This window comes from Myotis myotis, unplaced genomic scaffold (assembly GCF_014108235.1).
Source record: "Myotis myotis isolate mMyoMyo1 unplaced genomic scaffold, mMyoMyo1.p scaffold_m19_p_1, whole genome shotgun sequence".
Classification (NCBI taxonomy): domain Eukaryota; kingdom Metazoa; phylum Chordata; class Mammalia; order Chiroptera; family Vespertilionidae; genus Myotis; species Myotis myotis.
Genome location: NW_023416313.1, coordinates 40,235,994 through 40,252,732, shown reverse-complemented (window position 1 = coordinate 40,252,732; position 16,739 = coordinate 40,235,994). Strand labels below are relative to the sequence as shown.

Genomic DNA, 16,739 nt, shown 5'->3' with positions numbered 1-16,739 from the left:
GCCCTATACTATATTTTACATCCCTGTGAGCTTTTGTACCCTCTCCCCTTATATTGAATTTATTGGAGTGACACTGGTTAACAAAATTATACAGGTTTCAAGTACACGATTCTAAAGCATATCATTTGTACGCTGTATTGTGTGTTCACCACCCCAACTCAGGTTTCCATCCATCACCATTTATCCCCCATACTCTTTTCCACTTCTAGCTACCTTCCCTCCTCCCAGTTCTCATCATGAAGTAATTCATGTTGATGCTTTTATTGCTAACCTATGCTGTACCAAGTCTAATACTCTCTGTGGAGTAACTACTTAGTAAATTTGAGCAAATGGAAGAATGAATTAATGGATAAACAAAAAGCACATATTTGATCTTTATTTAGATGTGTTTTTATATCACATCTGATTGTTTCTCTCATCCTCATCTTCCTTATGATTTCATTATTTTTTATTTTTTGTAATTTCTTTACTGTTATTTATTCCTGTGTAAATATTTACACACCTCCGTTTTCTTGATTTCTTCCATTTCTCCAACAAAGTATGACTATGAATACATGGCTCTAGTATAAAATAATTTTTTAAAAGTTATAGCTTTTTAAAACATCATGTCATTATTGTTACAATATTTTTCTTAAAAAGTTAAGCAAAATAAGTCAGACATGAAAAAGTCAAGAAGCATTTGACTTCACTCAGTGTGGTATATAAAACCGAAAGCAACAGGTAAAAACACACAAGAAAAAAAACAAACAAAAGTTCATAGACACACACAACAGTATCGTGATTACCAAAGGGAAGGGGGTGAGGGTAATAAAGAGTAAATGGGGTCAAGTGTGTGGTGACAGAAGACTTGACTTTGGGTGGTGAACACACAATGCAGTACACAGATGTATCATAGAACTATACACTTGAAACCTGTCATTTTATTAACCAATGTCAGTCCAATGAATTTAATTTTAAAAAGTTAAAAGAGACATATTTTAAAACAAGCAAAATTCTAGTAGTTTGCATTATACATCCCCCCACTACAGACTTTAAAAAATTCTAATTTCTTAAGTTACTAATGCTTCTTTTTCACACATGCCTTTGTTAATCAATATTCTTTTATATATTTCCCATGTAAAAATTAATAATATAATAATAAATAGAAGAATTAGGCAAAGAGTAAACTTATAAAAACAGTTGCTATCTTCTAACGGCCAAGATGCCAAACTACATAAATATTGATACAGAGAAGCATAGATTATGCCCAATATAGATGTACTGATAATTTTAACTCCACATTTCTAGCACATAACAAGCATTGTCTGTTTCAATCATAGACTTAAAATAAGACAGAAAAGAATAACCTCTGCTTTTAATTATATGTAGCTTTGAGGGTATGGGAAAACCTTAATTAAAAGTTAAAATTTTGAATGTAATTGTATTTCATTGCAAATAGAAATTTAGAAATTATACAAAAGGTCCATTGTGACTCTTAAAATTGTCAATCGTGATGACAAATTATAAAGACCTTCTAGCTCTGGGATTTCTTAATCATTATCAATGTAGAGGAGACACTTAATTTTCATAAATAAAATATTGTATTATGAAAAGAGTTTTATGAAACTGATTCTAATATTCTAATAGAGGATGTTAACAACTAATGAATTGATCTAACAACTAATGAATGCATGTATAATCAAAATCATATAGTTCAAGGTTCATCTTTTAGTTTTTTCATTCATAATAACCAAATCCAAAAGTGTGTACCTTTGAGATTTATCACAAAGAACATATGTGAAAATAATTGGAAAGAATAAGTAACCTGTTTTTAAGCCCAATGCATTGTAAATTATTTTATATTAAAAGCATCAGTATATAGGAGAATCAATTGTTATATATAAGGAACCAAGGGGAAATCCCTGGGTCAGTCTTCCATAATTTAAAATTCAGGCAGACAAAATGGTTATCTTAATTGCAAGTGCTAACTTTCTGCTAATAAAATGTTATGTTTTCAAAATTTCCTATTCTTCATTTACTGATCTCTGTACTCTCAACACAAGGGGCAAGGGGACACCATTCATTGAAAGTTGGTTTTACTCAGCAATTACTGAGAAGAAGAAAAAAAACAGCAACAGTTTCACAAGGATGATATAGATAGTGCCATACCATGGACTTTAAAGGGAGTGAGACTTTCCATTTCAGTTTGGGCGTGGGATGGAGAAGAAAGCTTTCCAGAGATTGTACATACACAGTGGACCTGAAAGGATGCACTGGATCATCCTCCCAAAATAAAATGGTATACAAATTTTAAATAATGCAAAATTACATTCTTACAGCCAACCATAGTTAACAATTCAGTCAACATTCATAGAAATCTAAATGTAGTCCATAAACTAAAATCAAAGTAAACCTGAGAGGCCCTTGTTAAATGAGAAAATTCAGTGTTAAGTAACAACAAATATCCCTCTGTTTTCTCATCACTTCTAAATGACACCAGGTGCACTAAAAGCACTTTGAGGAAACTCGTGTGGGGTCATTTGGTGCATATATCTTGTACAAAGGACATCTCATTTCCTTCGAAAATAATAAGTGAACTCCAGAAAGAGTGCACCTCTCAACGTTGCAGAGAACAAACTGTGTTTTGTTGTACCTGGCATTTAATCCAACTACCAGACCCAATGGGCATGAGTTTATGTAAACTGAGATGAGTGATAACTAAACATTTCAACCTCAGACTTGAGTGTTTTGGTGTAACATATAAAATGCACTCAGGTGGGACCTTAACTGAAGTATTCTGCCCCTGCCCTTGGTTTATGTTTAGTACTTTGTTAGAAAGTTTCCTTTTCATTAAAAAAAGAGAGAGAGAGAGAAGAAAAAAATAGATAACTACACAAAAACCACACTCCATGAAGTATCTCTGCCTTTCAGTAAAATAATATAGGGAGTTGGAAGGAACACTATTCCCACTCTTGTAATAAAAACTGACCTAACTGCCAAAAAAAAAAAAAAAAAAAAAAAAAAGGCAGATTATCACCTGGTAAGAAGATGATATATTAGAACACTGCCTAAATATGATTGTAGTTAATTTTAATTACTCATATGTGAATCATCCATTTTGTGAACTAACCATTAAGAATTATAATTTTCTTTTGTGCTCACTCTGTGTTGTTTTTTTTCTATTGCTATTCTGAGGTTTCTGATATACTAAACAGAATATACTGTAAGCACACAAAAATAAAACCCCTTTTCAATGGATTCCTAATGCATTCAAAAGTTAAATAATAATAATACCTTGTGGAAAATCTTTTATTTTGATGAGTTTTGCCATGTTTACACAATATTATGAGAACTATATCATTACCTTCTCCCTTTGTGTTAATTCTTTCAATATAACCTTTTCCTTCACATGTGTGTGCTATTACAAAATCTACAAGGAAAAAAATCAAACAAGTAGAATCAAATACAGTATTTATAAAGACATCAGAATATCTTTCCCTACAATTTTTACTAGTAGATGTTACTTTGTTTTTCTGCTGAATATTCTGTGAATATTGTGGAGACATGGTAATCCAGCCTCTTCATATTTCTATGACCCCTTTTCATCCTCTGAACCCAACTCCACTCACCAAACAACCAATAAAAGCACCAAATTCACAATTGCAAAACAAAACAAGATTTATAATTTTTAAGATTCTGTTATTGTATAACTAACATTTCTATTTTCTTTATCTACTCTTCCTCTCAACTTTATTCTGAATCTCTAGAAGCTATTTTGTTCTGCTGATTCTTTGTACATTAAACATTTCACCAGAAAAATAAATGTTTCTTCCCTTACTGTCTCTTCAACAATGTAGGCTATGGGAGGAGTAGTTAATAACATACAGGTTTGTAAAGTACAGAACTAACTCCTCTCCTTGGTTTGCCTCTGTCTTCAGTCTCATCATTAGTTATTCACTCACTTAGGTTAAGTTTTTTTATTAAAATGCAAATATTCTCAGAGAGTAATAAATAATCCTCTCATCAAGTAGTCATACCTTCTCCTGTAACATTAGCTGGGAAGGACTTTGGACATAGGACAGGCTTTTTTATTAGAGGAACAATGTATCATCGCTTTTAATTAAAGTAGGGGAGAGTGTGGCCTGGTTGTGGAAAGCACAGAAAGGCTAGGAAACTGCTTATGAATATTTGGTGTTTGTGGATGAGATGAGAGGGAGAGAAGTAAAGTATGCCAATGTTAAGTGCTTTTATTCTCAGCCCTCTCTTTAAATTTGGTTGTGGTGATTTTTCAGATAACTATTATTAATAAAAGTTTACATTTACTTTTTATTAAAGACAAAAAAATCCAAGACTCTGTTTTTTCCCAACATTTGTCAGTTTAGTTTCCTCTCAAATCCTGAGGGAGATAATCCTATCCAATAAAAGAGAAACATGCTAATTAGCATACGACCTCTACCCTTCCCATTGGCTAATCAGGGTGATATGCTAATTAACTGCCAGCCAAGATGGCGGCCGGCAGCCAGGCAGCTTGAAACTAACATGAGGCTTGCTTGCTTCAGTGACGGAGGAAACCAACATTCCCGCCTGCCTTGCCAGCCTCAGAGCCTGCAGTTCGAAACATTGTAACAAATACAGAAGCTAAACAAAACCCCAGAAACCTGCTTTCAGCGAGCCGGGATCTCAGAGCTGGAGTTATACATTGTTTCGATTATAGAACCCAAACAAACCAGATACCTGCTTTCAGCAGCAGAGGCCTCAGAGCTGGAGCCAGAGCTAAAGCTGGCCCAAAAGAAAAAGAAGAAAAAAAAAAAAAGGAGCAGTTGGGAGCTTCAGTCCCAGCCTGAAAACAGCCCTCAGCCCCTCACCCAGACTGGCCATGAACCCCAGTAGGGACCCCCACCCTGAAGGGGGTGTGACCAGCTGCAAACAGCCATCATCCCCTCACCCAGACTGGCCATGAACCCCAGTAGGGACCCCCACCCTGAAGGGGGTGTGACCAGCTGCAAACAGCCATCATCCCCTCACCCAGACTGGCCATGAACCCCAGGAGGGACCCCCACCCTGAAGGGGGTGTGACCAGCTGCAAACAGCCATCATCCCCTCACGCAGGCTGGCCAGGCACCCCAGTGGGGACCCCTACCCTGATCCAGGACACCCTTGAGGGCAAACCAGCCAGCCCCACCCATGCACCAGGCCTCTATCCTATATAGTAAAAGGGAAATATGCCTCCCAGCACCGGGATCAGCAGAGCTGAGAGGCCTCCCGGCAACGGGATCAGCGTGACAGGGGGCAGCGCCCAAACCCCCTGATCGCCCTGCGGCTCTGTGTGTGACAGGGTGCAGCACCCCATCCCCCTGATCAGCCCTGCTCTGTGTGTGACAGGTTGTGGTGCCCCAACCCCGCCCCCCATGGGCCCTGCTCTGTGTGTGACAGGGTAGAACCATAACCTCCCCATCGGCCCTGCCCTGAGTGTGAGAGTAGTGGCACCCCAACCCCCTGATCGGCCCTGCTCTGTGGGTTATAGAGTTCAGCGCCCCAACCCCCCACCCCCACGGGCCCTGCTCCGTGTGTGATGGGGTAGAGCCATAACCTCCCCATCGGCCCTGCCCTGAGTGTGACAGTGGCTGCACCCCAACCCCCTGATCTGTCCTGCTTTGTGTGTGACAGGGGGTGGTGCCCCAACTCCCCTATCGGTCCTACTCTGTGAGTGACAGGGGGGAGCTCCTTAACCCCCTGATGGGCCCTGCTCTGTGCGTGACAGGGGGGAGCTCCCCAACCCCCTGATTGACCCTGCTCTGTGCGTGACAGGGGGGAGCTCCCAAACCCCCTGATGGGCCCTGCTCTCTGTGTGACAGGGGGTGGCGCCTCAACCTACCCATCAACCCTGCCTTGAGTGTGACAGGGGGTAGTGCCCTAATCCCCTAATCAGCCCTATCCTGAGCGTGACTGAGGGTGGCATCGCAACCTCCCAATACACCCTGCTCTGTGCATGACAGGGGGCGGCGTCGCAACTCCCCAATTGACCCTGCTCTGAGCCCGACCAGGGGCTGCACCTAGGGATTGGGCCTGCCCTCTGCCACCCGGGAGCAGGCCTTAGCCAGCAGGTCGTTATCTCCCGAGGGGTCCCAGACTGCGAGAGGGCACAGGCCAGGCTGAGGGACCCCTCCTCCCCCCGAGTGCACGAATTTTTGTACAACGGGCCTCTAGTTTTATTATAATTGGTTATAATCATACTTGTTTTATAGCTAAAACTGAGTTACTCCTAACTAAACTCATTACCTCAATTAAAATCAGCAGCTACTTTAACCATAAAAATAATTTTTGCTAGAACAGATATCAAAACCAATATAAAAATTATTCCTGAAAAAAATAATTATCTTAAGTGTATTTTAGTAATAATTAATTACAGAGTTAGCATATATAAGGTATCTCTTTTAATTTTTTTAAAAATGTGTTGTATGATGACATTCATATACTATATTCTTATACTGGGTGTGCACATTCTTGTGTTACGCAACAGTTCACAAAAACTCTATGGATTAAAAATAAACTTTAGGATTCACCAAGATGGCAGCATAGGTAAACACCTGAACTTGCTGCCTCGCACAACCACATCAAAACTACAACTAAAAGACAAAACGGATATCATCCAGAACTACAGGAAGGCTGGCTGAGTGGAAGTCTGACAACTACAGGGAAAGAGAAAAGCTCATCTAGACTGGTAGGAGGTGCAGAGGTACGGAAGCACATGACATGGGCTGGCTACTAGGTATGCTATGGTCTTTTTCAATCGGGAGGGAGATCCAAACTACTAACTGCTCTGAACTCCAGTTCCAGGCGAGACTCTGGGGACCCAGACTCATACGGGGAAAAACTGAACTGTCTGGCATCAGGCCGGAATACAAGGGGGGCTTTCTTGCAGAGGTGCTTGCAGCGTTCACTGTTCCTGCACAGGGTCATGGGACACAGAGACCCAGGGACCTATCCGGGGCAGGGCCGAGGGGCAACCATTGCTGTTTGCACCACCCTGTGATCCAGAGACCCCACCCCACCCAATTTAAAACCCCACCCAAGCTATGCACAGAGGCTTTTGCATATGAATTGTCTGGCCTTTTGCAATCTAAAACTGACAAACTGCAGCTGGGTAAAAGAACCCCAGGACTTCCAAAAGAAGGCCTACGGCTTGTCAGCAGCCTGCATTGCTTCACAGCCTCACCTCATCTGGTCACCTCCAAATCCCAAACAAAGAGGAGGATTCTGCATATCTCTCTGTAGCTCCTGCTGGGTGGCTTCAGGCAGTGGGTGATTTTGCACTTCCTCGGAAATCCAAGGTCCAGTGTACCCAGTGGTCAGAGTGAGACCACACCAGATTACAACTCTTCAGATCCATAAGAGACACAAGCAGGGGTCAGTCTCAGTGAGCACCAAAGCCCCACTGAAGCAAGTACTGCTCCATAAGGGTGTATCCAGCACAGCAGTTCCCCCTTTTAGACACAGCTGGTCCTCACAGCCAATTGGCCTGTAGGTCAATTCCCAGTGATACCAATAGCAATCAAGGCTTACCTACAACAAGACTGTGCACGCAGCCCACAAAGGGGTGCACCAAGACTATCCACCTCAGGTGACTGGGAAGGCTGAGCCACTGGACCCTATAGGACACCTAGCACACAAAGCCACTCTATCAACACAGGGAAGCAGCCAAAATGCAGAGACAAAGAAACATATCACAAATGAAAGAAATAGAGGAAAGCAAAGTACTAGATATAGAGTTCAAAACCACGGTTATAAGGTTACTCAAGAATCTTCTATAAACCTCCAAGAAATTTAGTGAGACCTGCAAGGATATGAAAAAGGACCAATTAGAAATTAAGCATACACTGACTGAAATAAAGAATAATATACAGAGATCCAACAGCAGACTAGAGGATCCCAAGAATCAAGTCAAAGATTTGAAATACGAAGAAGCAAAAAACAACCAACTGGAAAAGAAAAAAGAAAAAAGAATCCAAAAATATGAAGCTAGTGTAAGGATCCTCTGGGACAACTTCAAACATACCAACATCCAAATTATGGGGTTGCCAGAAGAAGAGAGAGAGTAAGATATTGAAAACCTATTTAATGAAATAATGACAGAAAACTTCCCCTACCTGATGAAAGAAATAGACTTACAAGTCCAGGAAGCTCAGAGAACCCCAAACAAAAGGAATCCAAAGAGGACCACACCAAGGCACATCATAATTAAAATGCCAAGGACAACAGACAAAGAGGGAATCTTAAAAGCAGCAAGAGAAAAACAGTTAGTTACCTACAAGGGAGTACCCATACGACTGTCAGCTGATTTCTCAACAGAAACTATGCAGGCCAGAAGGAAGTGGCAAGAAATATTGAAAGTGATGAATACCAAGAACCTACAACCAAGATTACTTTACCCAACAAAACTATCATTTAGAATTGAAGGTCAGATAAAGAGCTTCACTGATAAGAACAAGCTAAAGGAGTTCATCACTGCCAAACCAATATTATATGAAATGCTGAAGGGTATTCTTTAAGAAGAGGAAGAAGAAGAAAAAGATAAAGATAAAAATTATGAACAACAAAGTGACAACAAATACATATCTATCAACAAGTGAATCTAAAAATCAAGTGAATAAAAAATATGATGAACAGAATAAACTGGTGAATATAATAGAATCAGGGGTATAGAAAGGGAGTGAACTGAGAATTTTCAGGGGAAAGGGAATGTGGTGGTGCGGGAAGAGACTGGACAATAATTGAACACCTATGGACAAGGACAATGGGGGGGGTAAGGACATGGGTGGGGTGGGAACAGGCTAGAGAAGAGCTATGGGGAGAAAAAAGAGGAACAATGGTAATAAACTGAACAATAAAGAATTATTTAAAAATTAAAAATAAATAAACTTTAAGTATTCCCAGAATGTGCTAATAAGTCAGAACAAGTAAAATAAAGATAAATGATTTTAAGCAATAAATTAATTCTTAGAACAAAGTTTATACAATAAAATATTAATTTCATACAAGTAAAATCATAAAATAACATTTAGTCTTCATATTATACAATTATATAAATGAACTATTTGAACTTTCACCTAAAATCTTACAATCATTCATTTTCAAAAGTAAAACATATTGGATAAAGCAAAGAAAATAAAATGGAGCAAAGGAAGGCATAATAAGTAGTGCTGGTACAACCAGACATACACATTTTAAAAAATGAATCTATACACAGACCTTATACCCTTCACATAAATTAACTTAAAATAGATCTTAGATCGAAATGAAAAATACAAGACTATAAAACTCTTAGGAGGTAACATAGGAGAAATCCTGGATGGCTTTAGGCACGGCAATGACTTTTTATGTACAATACCAAAGATACATCCAAGAAACTAGTAATTGCAAAGCTACTTCATTGAAATTAATAGCTGCTCTGTGTAAGATAATGTCAAGAGAATAAGAAAGCAAGCATAGACGGGAGAAAAATATTTGCAAAAGACACATTTGATAAAGAACTGTGATACAAAATATATAGAGAACTCTTAAAATTCAACAATAAGATGACAAGTAACTAAATTTAAAAATGGGCCAAGACTGTATCAGACATGCTACTAAAGAAGATATACAGGTGGCAAAATGTATATCAAAATATGCTCTGCACCATTTCTCATTGGGTAAATGCAAACTAAAACAACAATGAGATATCACTATTTTTCTATTAGGATGGTGCCCCTGAAGTTTTAATCAGGGATAGAACCATTTATTAAGTTTGTGGCAGTGACTGAATTTTCTAATCTTACTCCTGAACCAGGAGGTGATTATATCAACCACTTTTATCTAAATCAATTAGCATTGCAGACAGTATTGGACTCATTCCCAATACTTAAGGTGAAAATTACAAATGGTTACAATTGCTCTTAAAAATCCACTAGGGAGTTAAATTGATAATAAACTAAGTATCTCTAAGTACATAGATCTAGTTTTTTTTCTCCCACCTCCAGAATGTAGATACACATTTCAGCACTATAAGTACTGATTAGGTTAGGGAAAGAGCATCTAATGATAAATTATGGCATTAGTATATGGCTACTCTACTGGAGTAACTGAACCCAAAATGCTATTTTATTCATTGCTCATACTTTGGGTAGAACACTAATTTTTTTAAATATTTAGTTTTGTTGAGGAAAGTAGGAAGAATAAAATATTTTGATGGTTGAATGAGTTTAAAATATTGATATTCACAAAGTAAATATGTTTTACCAGAAGGAAAACCATATTTTCTAAACCATAATTTACTACCAAAGATGTGGTAGATTAATTTTCTTATTAATAAATATTTTATCATATATCCCATTTTATGATGTCACTGACAGTGATGAAAAATAAGTATGACAGGGTGTATGGACTGAGAGATGAGAAAAATATATGAAGACCATACATATAAAAATTAATTTGGTATTTCTTTGCAGTATTGACAATGTATGAAATAGAAATTTAATGAAGTGAAATGAATGTAGAATAATTCTCTGGAGAAGTTTCTATTGATGATGTTGGTAACTAAAATTATCATAATAATTTTGTTGAACAATTTCTAACAATACATGATTTTATTCAATCATCATAAAATACCTATGAGACAGGAAATAATATTGCCATTTAGATGTAGAAATGGAATTTCAAATATCTAAATCACTTGAGTCTCTAACAAAGAGGATGTGAAAGAAAGTGCATTCCAACACAAGTGCATCCAACTGAAAGCCCACACTCTTAACCACATTAACACATAAATAATTTCAACTATAAAATTATTATCTGAAAAAGCAAAATTCAGCTTAATACTTTGATAACTTGAGAAACTAGGAGCATCTTCTGCAATGATAGTAATAATGTTATATGTGAAGAAATTTATACAAAAAATGCTGAAGCAAAAAAGAACAAATTCAGTTATATTTTAAGAGGTTAAAAGCATTAAAGGCACTAAGTAAAAATGGATATATTATAGTGAAAATTGAATGACTCTAAACAATAAATATTTTGGATAACATAACCATTATTAATACCATAGTGTGTGTGTGTGTGTATGTGTGTGTGTGTATATATATATATATATATATATATATATATATATATATATGTATATATATATAATACATACTTCGTGTTAAATAGGATAAGGTGTGTATGACAGCCAGAGAAAAGGGTTATGAATTCCTAGGATTGTATGTTGCGATTTTGGAGCATTAGCCCCAGGAGATGTTGGTAAGGCTTCAGTTTCTTAGAGGGTCATGGTGCCTCCTAACAAGGACTAAGTCGAGTATACTGACTAAGGAGTCAGATGACAGACAGCAGCCAGTAGTACTTACAAAAGTTTTCTAAATTGACATGAAACCAGCAGGAATCAAACTGGATTGCTACTGTGTTAACCAATTTAGAAAATGGAAACCCATGTCAAGTCTATCTTTAGCAGCATGACTTGTTTCTTCAGGACATAAAAGTGTACGCCTGTAACAAGTACAAACCAGATAATCAGCACAACATGATTTATCGGGCAATTTGAACCTACTTAACAAACAGTCAAGAATATCTTCAGAATTTCTAACTCAATGTGACATTATTTTGATCCTATATATCACCATAAACAATTTCTTTTATTGTGATGATGCAAAATTTCCTCTCCTTACACAATTAGAGTAATAAAATATCTATTGAATCTTTAGGGTTAATATATTGTCTGGATAGTTATCTATCTATAGAATATATTTTTAAGAGGCACAAATATTTTACAGATTTGTGAAGCTGGAAATCATTTCATCAATGTAGTATTGGCTCATCCCAATCACACAGGTGAGTGCCTTTTTATTTTAATCTCCTCTAGAGTTAATTATGTTGTTATTTTTTAAAAAAGCCGTAAGTAGAAAGACAAACACTGGATGGTTTCCCTTATATGTGGAAGAAAACAAACAAAATGAAACAAAAACGATAAAGAGAAATTAAAAAGAGAAGAAAAAAAAGGACAAAACCAAAAAGTGAGTGTAATCTTGGGTGAGGTTGTTCCTTTCAACCACACATCCTTCACAGGGAGTGCCAAGCGTTGAAGGTTCTCTGTCAGCAGTATTCCCTGAAGTGGTGGAGTAAACTCTTTATGCTTAAAAAATTTAGGTGGTGAGGCATTGTAATGCAAAAAAATCTTCAGACATTAATTTAAAAGAAGATTTATTATAAACTAGAGACCCAGTGCACGAATTCGTGCATGGGTGGGGTCTGGCCAGCCCGGCCCCAATCAGGGCGGATCAGGGCTAGGCCTGTTGGGAGAAGGAGAGGGTGGGAGGTTGGCCAGCCGGCCTGCCCCATTGGGGCCCAATCAGGGCTGGGCTGGCTGGGGGGCAGGGGCAGGGCAATTGGTTGGTGGGCCCTGCCCCCAATTGGGGGGGGGCTAATCAGGGATCAGCAGCTGGGCGAGGGGCTGTGGGAGGTTGGCCAGCTAGCCCCACCTTTGATTGGTGTGGGGTGGCCAATTGGGGCAAAGCTCACTGGAGGAAAGGGCTGTGGGTTGATCGGGGTGGTGGGGGCCCATCAGGGGTGGGGCTGGCCAGGGGAAGGGGCTGCAGGAGGTTGGCCGGCCTGCCCCCCTGATCGGAGTGGGGTGGCCGATCTGGGGTGGGACTGGCTGAAGGTAGGGGCTGTGGGAAGTTGGCTGGCTTGCCCCACCCCCAGATCTGGCCGGTTCTCTGGCCACAGTGGGTGTCATAGCCACCAGTTGTTCTGGTCGTTCTGGCGTTCTGGGTGTTGGCTTTATATATATAAAGTATAGGTTAAGAAAACATGATGGGAATGAATTAAATTAGAAATACCTAAACTATGCTATTATTACAATTAACAGCAACTATGTACACTTAAGACAATATCTATATACATGTTTCTGTGTCACAACACACATATTGGTTATTTAATCTGCAAACTACATGTGGAAGAAATTTGTATTTGTGGATCCCTGATCAGCCACTACCTCCAGGGGTGACGAGTCATAAAGTAGAGGTTTTAACCCAGATTACCTTGTATGCAACTTTCACCTCTGAAATTCAGTTACTATGACTTGAATAGCTTTTTCAATTATATTTCTTTTGATGTACATATGGGCACTACACAAATATGTTTGTATAAATGTTACAAAGAAAATCTGTAATATTAAATGGCATGCATATGCATTCTTATCTTTAAATGAGTAGTGTATGAAATCTGTCCAGAACCAAATATATTTTTTACTTTGGTATTTCGACAACAGTTACAATTTTGAAAACATACTGACATTTCATTATGACTTTAGAATTATAACTAAAGAGATTAGTTTATGTGTTTATCTGATTAAATCCTGCTAGGGAGAATAAACAATAATATAATTCACATTTACTTTTTACAAATGTCACGACTCAAAGTTCAACTTGAAATTATTATAAAATTGTTATCTAAAATGGTTCCTGAAAAAAATTGAAAGGTGAAATATAACTAACAACAATCAAGTGACAATATGCTAAAGATAATGAGAGCTGTAAATAACAATCATGATTGCTGAATGGATATGTTATGTGGTATTTCTGAATATTAACTATATGGATATTTACTGTAATCCTCTTATGATACATTTTTACAATTTTCTCATATAAATGACATCCTTATAAAATTCCCTTTAGATTTTCACTAAGTTAATAGAAAAGAACATTTGAGGTATTTAATAATCTCAACCAAAATTATCTTCTTTGACACTAAAAGAGTACAGAAAGAGGCATGCAAATATAAGAATGAATTTATTAATCTCAGTATCCAATGCCACTGCAACTATTATGCTATTTAAAGTAACATTTATATTTTGTTTTATTTAAACTCTTAGAGAAGTAATTATCATGGTTTATTCTGTGATTTTACAGCAACATAACTATAGACATGGTCAGAAAATGACAATTATTCTATTTGAGTCAAAAGGTCATAACATTTGAAAATGGTTCTCTTGTGAGTAATTTGTGAAATAGGTTTCTATAAATACATGATGACATTTTATCTGGTATATAGTTGTTCTAGGGAGTTAGAATTATATAACAAATATATGTTCAAATTTGTAATATATAGCATAATTGACATTTTACTCTTTTTGATAAAAGGAACTAATGCCTGTTTTCCAAGTCCAAATTACAACCCCTTCACATGGATGTTTTTCCTGGTTTCATGTCCTAACTATACCTATGAGGTATGCTATTATGTGTTTATATAATAGATCTTTATTTGATGATATAATAAATATATACATTTACATATTTACTTGAGTTGTGGATTAATATATGATAATATGGCATATCTGTAGATATAATGTAGTCAGAGTTATAAATTATGATATGATTTAAATTAATGTATATACACAGAAAATTGGAACATTTCAACCACAATTTTCCCTGGGAAAAAGAATATTTGTGCATATATTTATCTATATTTAAATAAAATTTTACAGTCTTCATGTACAATGTATTGAGATGTTTTAAGATTTTATTTTTGTAAGAGTTTTTGGAACAATGTCTTCCATTTCCATATGAATATGATGCTGTTTTATAGAATTTCTTATGATTTAATCATATTTAATACAAATTATTTTAGGGAAATTTATTTCTATCTGTAATTTTTCTAACGTATTTGAAGCTTTGGATTACCTATTTAATGTTACAAGTGAACAAATTAGTAGGTAACTCAGAGATAAACGTTAATTTATGTTTTCATCTAACAGATTGGATCATGGATTAGTTTCACAGTAATGACACAAACACTGCCAGGTAAGACCTAAGGTTATTGACAATTGAAGTGAATGTATCTTTAGAAGTGATTTCTGAGAATAAGTTAGCATATATAGTCCTAAAAGTTTGTCATATTTGCAAAAGGATTTTATGCTTTCATTTTTATTTTGGATTTCTAAGCAGTTTTAAAACATAACAGTGGTGGCCAAAAGGAAGAGGGAACGAGGGGGAAGGAATAGGGACATTTGCAATAGTGTCAACAATAAAAATACATATATAATGGAACATTATTTACTATGTATTGCTATGTATTGTGGCCTAATCCATGCCAGGAAATGTAGATAAAAGTAGTGGTAATAATGCATCTAACATGAAACTTAATCTTGTGCGTGGACATAGGCGTGCATGTGCTCTTCAGTTCCCCATGAGTGTCTGTGAAGGGAAGGCTGAGAGCATGAATGCATAATCTTGCATATTGAGCATGCAAGAAAGACACATTTCAATTAAGGGCATGTATTAGAAGGGATATTTGTAATATCCATTACATCCATTTTTTATTTCACTGCACAAAATTTTTGAATCGTAATTAATATGGTTTGTCATATGTATTTGTATGTATGTGTGCAGAGATATATTACATGCATACGAAAATTTTATTAAAATTCGAGATAAATAAGTTTTATTTTGTAATATATTTTGGCAATGGGATATGAAAATGTGGATTTATTTTGAGCTGTGCTATGTACTTTCTCTGCTTATGAAACCATGCAATAAATATTGATTGAACATATATAAGCTAGGCAATTAATATGAGTAAATAAAATTGATAGAAAACTATGAAACATTTGAGAAATACTTTAAGAGTAATATATGATAGATTTTTTATAATATAACTTGCTACATCCATCACAGAAATAAGAAAGGATAATTATTTCTTTTTTCTTCTAGTTGGAATTTTTACACTTCTGATGAGTATCCAAATGTCTTTGTGGGCACAAAAGAAACATAAGATTTATTTGAAGAAATTTAATTCTTATATGCATAGAAAATCAGCAATGATCCCATTCATATTGTAAGAAAAAAATAATTGATCTATTCTCTGATATAGAAAAATATAATTTAGACTCCGTCCAGGATGGTTGACTATTATGTTTCAGAAATTCACAAATAACAGTATTTTTACTGAATAAAAATGATATAATTTAGCTAAATTTAGAGTAATAGATTTGAGGCAATTGAAAAACATAAATTAAAGACATAAGTAATGAAAAATAGCATCCAGTATATTTGCAAGGAATTGATCCTTAGACAATAATTTCTAATTTCATTAAATATTCTATAATACTGTTGGTTTAAAACAAGTGGAATATCTGAATCCTAAAGTAAATATTTTTTAAAGTTGTGACATTTAAATCGCTTGAATTTTATACATTATTTTGATAGCAATTAATTTTTCCTTATTGTTCAAAATGTTATTGACACGTATATAATGTCTTACGTTAGTTCAATTTGTTGTGAAAAATTTACCTATATTAAAAGTGAAATACTTGTAATTAGTCATGTATTTTATTTATTTCTATACATACACTGTATGTTATCATTCTAAAATTATAACAATTAAAATATCTTCTAGATATTATTTAACTAAATTTAATATATAATATATACTAATTTATATATGCATCATGTTTACATGTAAATATACATATATATTTATAAAAATGTACATTTGAAATGAATTATATGGAATGATGAAGAGAGTGCACTGGAGATTTTTTTGAGATGTACAGTGAAAGATTTTTGCTTTACTTTTACATTTTTAAATTCTGATGCCTTCTCAAGCCTTGTGCGTGTGTGTGTGTGTGTGTGTGTGTGTGTGTGAATATGCACATGTATTTTGACAAGGAAATGGCTGATAATGCAAAAATTAGAATACATTTGTTAAATATTTAAAAGAAATTCTCAGTGTCA

The 16,739-nt window shown here is 36.0% G+C and overlaps 1 protein-coding gene across 2 annotated transcripts in view; it reads left to right on the top strand.

The window, feature by feature from the left end:
* Positions 1–16,347, top strand: part of TECRL (trans-2,3-enoyl-CoA reductase like) — an 87,080-nt gene extending 70,733 nt beyond the window's left edge. The window contains exons 8-11 of one of the 2 annotated variants that reach the window (XM_036335267.1): positions 11,781–11,838; positions 14,148–14,233; positions 14,762–14,807; positions 15,717–16,347. In XM_036335267.1, coding sequence (XP_036191160.1) covers positions 11,781–11,838; positions 14,148–14,233; positions 14,762–14,807; positions 15,717–15,844 — 318 coding nt within the window. In that variant the 3' untranslated portion in view covers positions 15,845–16,347. The remainder of the gene's footprint in view (positions 1–11,780; positions 11,839–14,147; positions 14,234–14,761; positions 14,808–15,716) is intronic. The other variant, XM_036335258.1, reaches the window with a different exon arrangement.
* The last annotated feature ends 392 nt before the right edge of the window (positions 16,348–16,739 follow it).